Here is a 7,997-nt window from a genome sequence, read left to right as displayed (position 1 = left end):
GTGTGTGTGTGTGTGTGTGTGAAGGGAGCTGTCAACTGTTGTCCTTTGTAAAAAGTAATCCCCACTGGGAGTCTGGGTAAAGCATATGGGTTAAGGGGAGACAGAGTGAGACAGAGCGAGAGGTCTGCAGGGTTTAGAGGACTTTGTTCATCTGTTCCATATGGCCCTTCTGCTTCGGCTGCCTGTGTCTCAGCCTTAACCAGCATGGCAGACATGCAGTGCGGGGGAAAAGAATAAAGTCTGTTTTAGAAAACGTGCAGTATCCCTTTGTTGGAAATAATTTGATTCAAAGCAGCAACAGCCATCACTTTGAAGAGGAGTTTCTGCTTGAAAGTAACATGGCTTAATTGTATGCAGATGAGCCTCCTCAGGAGTAAAGAACCATATAACATTATGTGTCATGATCACATCATTGACTGACTCATAGAAATCTGTAAACAAAAATGCTTTTCGGTCTGAGTGGCTCTGAGGAGAATTACATCATTTCCATTGTTGTGGGCTGTGTACACATTGTAATATGCATATTATTTATAAGGAAACACATAAACATGTACTAAGTCTTTCTAATTCCCTTACAACTAGTCATGTGAAACTGGAAAATCATCTCTGAATTAAAGCCGGTCCATTGAAATTATGGCTGAGACAAAGCATTCAGGGGAAATTATACAAAAGAACAGATGCCCCTCCATTTTGCTTTTTAGTCTTATTTTATGGATTGACCTAAACTTGTGCTTAATCACATTGTTAGCAGAAAGATAATGATTCGGACTGGCAGCATTGAATTACTCCGATTTTTTTCTTAGTGGATCATTAAAAAAAATCAAATACACAAAAAAACAACAACATTGGTAAGTGAAAACCTCTTGATTTAAGAAACAATCATAAGGAATGGAATATTTATATTTTGAAATTAATAAAAAAAAGTCCATTCCAGTCCATTGTTCTCATGAGTAAGTTATTTAAAGCACTTCTACTTACAGTCTGTCTCCGTCGGTAGGTAAAGTTCTTCCAAAGCAGTAAACCCAGTTGAGTGGAGACTGCCATGTTGACGTCTTCCCTACCTCACTGAGCACGCTCCAGCTCCTCACTGTGAACCCAAAAAGACAAAGAGAGAGGGTCAACCACTGCCATTTTGATCATGTAAAACAAGCCAAACTATAGTGCTCAACAATATAACACTTTCTTCACTATGAAAGGGCCCCAGATAAAACACAGTCAGCTGACTAACCCTTTACAGTCCAGCTTTGTTCCTTTGGAAAAAGACATGGTCTACAAAAAAGCTGTAAATCCCACAAACACTGACGCACAAAACTGATGTGAAAACAGAACAGAAAATTTTTTCATCAGCAAACCATAACCAAGTACATGCAACTGTACCAAATATGGCTGTACCATTGAGTTGATTGTGTCTCAATGAGGCATAAAAAGCAATTCAGAGTCAGAAAGAGAACTTTCAGAAAATAAATAGCGTTACAAAAACCATCAAGGAAAACACAAACAAACAGCAACATAAACAAACATGGACTGGCTGCTTATTATTGTTATATTCTAAAAAGTTGAAAAAAACTAAAACGCAGTAAATTGCCATCAGATCAAATAATCATGACAACGGATTCACCTATTGAACAAAACTGTTCTGAAATGCAGAGCAGCCAAAAGTACAGCAACACTCAGCAAATGATGTCGCCGGATGACTGAGCAAGGCTGCTAACAATTGCATATTCAAGTCTGCTTGATGTCGACTCATCTGTCCAAAGGTCAAACTACAGTTAAAATAGGGGGATGAGTGGGTTGTGGGCAATTCCAATGTGGTGAAAAGTTTGGGTAATCTCTTTTAGGGCTGTGCAATTAATCAAATTGTAATCGCAAAAATGATTTTGGCTCCTAAGGATCACAAAAACAATGTAATCAAGAAAAAAACAATCATATTCCACATTACATTTCACAAGTAAACATAATGTGGAAATAATTTTGTCTTGTGTTCTGAATGAAAAAGTTCAAACAGGAAAATTATCAAGGGAAATGTCACCGTTCAAGGTGTTTTCACTGTTTATTAGGTTCAATAAATGCAACATCTTTCCAAAAATCAATAAATAATTGTGTTAAATAACCGAGATTTCGATGTTGACCAAAATAATCGGGATTGTGATTTTTTTTTCCATAATCAAGCAGCCCTAATCGCTTCATCATTAAAATAAACACCTCAATATAACACGCAAAGGTACATTTAAAGTAAGCTAAATGTGACAAAAAAAAACATCTCTACCCCCTATGTTCAATCTAAACTAAACCACCATTGATCAAACAGCATTACTGACTTTACCTAAAGTAACCTAATAAGCAGATACACTTTTATTTATTTTTTGCGAGGCAAACATGATTCATACTTTCTAGGGAACACACTATTTCATTCCCATTTCTTTATTCTATTTGCAGATTCAAAAGACCTTGTATTATTGACTCCAGAAAGAAAAGTAAAATACACAAAATATATATTTTAGTTTTGTTATTTTGTTTGCCATTTTGCCCAAAGAAGTATGACATTGTTATCTGGATGCTAAGTAGGCCAAAAGCCCACAAATCAGAAACATTGAGCTATCTAGCTAATTTTGTAATCTTGCTTACTCAGACAGACACCTGGCCATCAGGGGCTACAGTTACCTCAGCAACCTAAGACTGAGGCCGTAACTCCTTTATTAGGGTCATCATGCATCATGGGGAAAATATAGCTCTGCAGGTCTTAAATGTTTATGTAATCTAAAGAAGATACATTGTATACTGGTGACCATTTGATCACAGCTCCCACTATAATTACTATATATTCACAAAAAGCTAATCAAGACATTTGATCACCGTTTAAAGTTAGTCCATACAATATCTTACATCAAGAATGTTGTTACCTAATTTTTCTGGCTGTTATTTCAAGTTTGGTGGTTAACTTGGTGTTGCATTGTGAAATCGTTAGACAAAGAATCAGCATTTATTATACTGATTTCCCTTTAAATACAGAATAAAGCTGACTGGATGTCATAGAGATTGGAATGACAGCAGAACAACGTCAAGGACACAGGGATGTTCAAACAATATGCTCTCAACTGATAATTTGCTTGTAGGTGAGGCCCTGCCCCAATCAAATCATTGATCCAGACATCTAAGGTTTTAAACCAGATTTTCTCATAACGCAATCACAATGACACCATAGTCACATCTAACCACTTCCCCAGCAGTCTCCACCTATTTGCAGGGTGAAACTAATTTATAACACCAATGCCAGAATATATGCCTTCTAGCATTAAATTATTGCCAGTGGGATGGGCAAAAAGACGGTAGGTATCAAAATAAAATAAAATAAAATACAGTTGCCAACAACATTTTTTTTTTTTATAACTCAAATGCATTGCAAGAATTTTCCAGTTCCATGCAATTGGCTGTATTAAGTAAACCCCTGGAATCCATATGTCACAATAAAAAACAAACAGGACCTTTGGGATGAACAAACAACACAGTGATCCAATATCTGCTGTACTAGTACATCTGTTTTCTCTATGGGGCACTTCATTAAATAGCAGCAGTCGGCACAGCGGACACACAATGTAAAATACCAACTGAAAGACAAACACAAACGGATAATCACCAAATACACAGCTGGCCATTTGAACATAAAGGACTGCAAAAGCTGATCATGTGATTTAACAAGGGCATTATGAAGCTATTTAACTACCTTATAAACACCGTTAATGCTTATATTGCTGTTGGCTTAAGGACAAAAAATCAGCACAGGCCTTGTCTCTGTCAAAAAAGTAACATTTTCTTTCACAGTAGATGTTGAATTTTTCAGCGAATATGCCAATTTATACCAAAAAAATCGTATGAAATGAATAGGAGAAAAAACACCTCCTACATTGCCATATTGTGGTCTGCAATGTTGTATGTGTAGGTGGACAACAATTTTCCACATTAGGTTTGGATTTGGCCCCCTCCTAATTATATGCCAAATTCATTATCAATTTGATTATTGAAAGACACAGTGTCTCTAAAACTCTTCCACCTTCAGCTGGAGATTGATATCTTAACATAACATCGTGTTTACATGTTCATTACCCACTGAAAGATCTGCTTTTCATCGAACTTTCATCAGCTTGATTCAACTGTAATCAAAATATATAAAGCTTGAGCTGTTTTGGGGAGTTGACTTTGCATGAATTGTCGGATTTTAGTTTACATTGAAGTGAAAATACATCGTATGTAGAGATAACAGGGACTGTGCTGAGTGTTCAACAGCACAAATGGTGCAGAGCCAGGGCGCCTCTAGTGGTACACAGAAAAAAATCTTTTTTTTGTACTTGTTTACCATCAATTCTCACTCACGTGCTGTATCGCACTTACAGGATTTTGTTTTCAACTCCATTGTCTTCATTGTTTTAGAACATAGGCCTGATTGAAAGATCATTTAAAATGGAAAACGAATCAAAAGGACAGTTCCCTTTTCCTATGACAAAGAAGACGATAAAAGACGATTTCTTTGTATGAAAGAGACATGTTTGCTTCTTCAAACCACGAATGTAAACAGAAAGCAAATGTATGTCGTCGACGTTGCACCATTTCTGCAGACATGCACATAAATAAAAGCACTAAAATCAAAAAGCCACATTACTGCGCTGACCCAGAACACATTGTGAAAAAATACATTTTAACATGAAGTGAAGGAAAAACAGGCTAATGATAATTGTCATAAAGTGGCATATTTTTCACTGCGCCTTAATATTAACATTAAGACAGAATATCAAAATTCATCATCAGACTGACTGACTTATAGCCTAAATGCTACTTGTGTTACTTGCGTTTAATTGTTCTATTAAATGAGGTTACTGTCGGTCATTCAGTTTCGCGATGCTGACCCAAAGCAGCGTCAAACCAGCCAAAATCAGACTACAAGTAAGGTGAATGTGCTTCCAGCATTAAGGCCGTAACAAATGTGACTGAGAAATACTTGCAATTGAGTACGGATATATGCCTTTCTGTAACCTTCCAACCTTCTTTGATGTAGTTTTGAATTGCATAACATTACGGGGGAATATGAACATTTGCATTTCACGTTTCACTTTATTCATTAATATTTATATTTCTATCAAATAAGGACGTTGCTACAAGGAGGCTTTTATTTTTGGAATACCTAACCGGAACTTTGTGTTTGACTCTAGCTAACTTGACACTGGTCCAACTCACACACGGTCGAAGAAGATGATCAAAAAAGCAAAAAAACAGCAAGGACAATACTTGTCATTTTTCCCAAACAACGACATTGGCTTAAACATAAAACGTCCATTCATCACATGGCAGTTCTTGTTTAACTTTGCGACCTTAAAATGAAAGGCAAAAAGCCTCTGCTAACAATTAACTTTATCATCATTCAATAACAATAGGTTTTTGTTTTTAACGTTCAATTTGCCTACTCAAAGCCAAAACAGAAGATATGAGATGACAATATATGAAGTGATATGAAAGTATGTTATTACTGTAACACGGTGGCATAGCCTACATCTCTTTGTTAACCCAACAAAGAAAGTCATAAAATCCCCCAAACTCCTATCCCCCCAAAAAAACTCCAAACTCACCGACCTTGATACAGAACGGTGTTAATATCTCCTGTCTGTCTTTTCATAAATTAAAATCCTTCGTCCAGAAAAACTTGTAAATGGTAAATGTTATGTACTCCTCTACCGCTGCTCAGTGTCTCAGCGTCTTGACAAAACTGTTCTTTTCTCCTCCGGCAGGGTTTTATAGCGCTGCTCGATGCGGAGCAGAGCAGAGGAGAGCAGCAGCAGAGGTAACTAACGGTCACCGTTTGATGCTCCTCCCATAAAAGGCAAGCACGTGTGGAGTCAAAACATCTCTTAAAGGGCCAGCGACACATCAACGCAAAACCAGTGCACTGTGGGGCTTTTCAAAGAACATCAAAGTAGCCTACTACTTATAATATTAGGCTAGACTGGAAATACTAGGCCTACTACTAAAATAGCAATAGGCCTCATTATCATCATCATAATAAACATATTGCAACTTAAAAATTCACAAAATCACAACAGGAGATATAGTTAAGAGGATTTCAGGATTTGTAAAAATAGAGTTTTATAATTAGGCCTGTGATTATTAATATTATTTTTTATTAATTATTATACATAATTTGATTTATAGATACATGGATTACTTCATTAATTCAAAGGGGAAATTGCAACATTACAGAAGTTATATCACATCCAACAATATAGAGAAAAGTACTATAAATATAGGCCTATAACGGAAATTGAAGATGGGAATAAAAGAACTGATCATAATCTTTACCTCTTTAACATATAGTTTTAATTTAATTGGTTGATAGAAATGTCCTCACCATTGTTTAAAACAATATGTATTAATGAATAAACAATTATAGTTAAAATATGGATAAGGAACATTGGATATGAAATTAGTAGCAATGATAACAATTTAATATATGGATAAGGGGTAGGAAAAATTTGATATATGATCAATGATTTTTTCCAAACAAATTTTAAAAATCAATCATTTTGCCCAGAAGCGATATTGTTTTTATAAATATGTTTACCAATGATTTACCAAAATGTGTGTACAGTAGCCTACCGCTGACTAGAACAACATATCCGTTTCCAGCAAAACAGACCAAAAGCAGAAAATGCAGAAAATGCATGATATGTGCTTTTTTTTTCAAATATAATAATTGTCAGACTGAATGGCTCCGATGTAATGTGCATTTCTTTTAGAAAACAATTAGTTTTTAGAAATGTCTCATGATGTCTCTAGCAGTGTAGTATTCCACTTTTGTTTTTAATAAAGGACAAGAAAATCACAATCAAAGTACTTCTAGAATCACAATTAATGAAAATCCCAACAAGCGCAATCCACATGTGAAAGAATTAAATTACAAAAGCATATCACTCCATGGATATAAAATAATAGGATTAAAAAAATACAGAGGTAAATGTAAACTGTAACGTATTGTAAAGTGGCTTTGAGAATCATGTAAGCAGATACAAGAGAGCTTGGTATTCAATACTTGAATATACCTCTTTCTTCTTTTTTAAAAAGCATTCCTCTAGGTGAAGGTAAATTTTGGTGTTCTGTTTGTATATGTGTGTAAGTCTTGAGGCGAACTGGCAACCTCGGAGTAACCCCTCGCCCAATGTCTGCTGGACTACGCTCCAGCCCTACATCACCCTGAACAGGATAAGCAGCTTAGAAAATGGATTGATGGATGTTAACTTGCCATTGCTTCATTTGCACTTGAAGCGTTCATCCATCAAAAAACCGGGCTAAGATCACAGCCGAGCGAGGACACCGGGCTTACTTACAGCTATGCTTGCAGCAAAGCACAATATACCTACATATACCTATGTATGGTTTTCTTTTATAGCTATTGCACCCAACTCATGATTCTAAGTTTCTGCATTCTGAGATACACATTTTCCACTTGACATCTCTGTCCAAGGTTCTTAGCAAGTTGAACATTTGTGTCCGTTTTTACCATTTCTTGAGAGATTTCACATAGCTAGGTTGTCTGATTTCAGTTTTCTACAATATTTTTCAGCGTAAGTAAATAGACCCCCAAAAGATTCTGTCTCTTGTTTTTCTATGGTTATTCGTAAAATAGAGAATACAGTTGTTTAATTTGACAACTAGAAATATACAAATAAACTGAAACAACTGGTTAGGACAAGCACTGGTATTTTTTAACCCTCTTTGCTTTGCGTTTACCTTGATCTTACTGCTCATGTTAGTCCTGTAGCTGTAATACTGATGTTTTGTGTGCCCTTCTGTTGATGAACTGATTAATTAAACAACTGATTCTAATTTTAAATTGAATAATACATCTTTTGAAACCAATTGAAGTTAAATTAAAGTGTGTATGGTTTACTCAAAACCAAGAAGTAATTAAGTAAACAAAAAAACAAATTAAGTTTACACATGTGCTGCAACCCTGA

The 7,997-nt window shown here is 35.7% G+C and overlaps 1 protein-coding gene across 4 annotated transcripts in view; it reads right to left on the bottom strand.

Moving 5' to 3' along the window:
- The window catches only part of LOC116698112 (phospholipid-transporting ATPase ABCA1), a 40,266-nt gene extending 34,421 nt beyond the window's left edge, over positions 1-5,845 (bottom strand). For 2 of the 4 annotated variants that reach the window (XM_032529882.1, XM_032529907.1), the window contains exons 1-2: positions 5,620-5,845; positions 979-1,087 (exon numbers count right to left, since the gene is read on the bottom strand). In XM_032529882.1, the coding sequence (XP_032385773.1) occupies positions 979-1,044 (66 nt within the window). In that variant the 5' untranslated portion in view covers positions 1,045-1,087; positions 5,620-5,845. Of the gene's footprint in view, positions 1-978; positions 1,088-1,618; positions 1,762-5,615 lie in introns of those variants that run through there. The other 2 variants (XM_032529897.1, XM_032529891.1) reach the window with 2 other exon arrangements.
- Positions 5,846-7,997: the final 2,152 nt, after the last annotated feature.

This window comes from Etheostoma spectabile, chromosome 2, assembly GCF_008692095.1.
Source record: "Etheostoma spectabile isolate EspeVRDwgs_2016 chromosome 2, UIUC_Espe_1.0, whole genome shotgun sequence".
Lineage (NCBI taxonomy): Eukaryota > Metazoa > Chordata > Actinopteri > Perciformes > Percidae > Etheostoma > Etheostoma spectabile.
The sequence above is the reverse complement of the archived record's forward strand: the minus strand, read 5'-3'. Positions and strand labels throughout refer to the sequence as shown.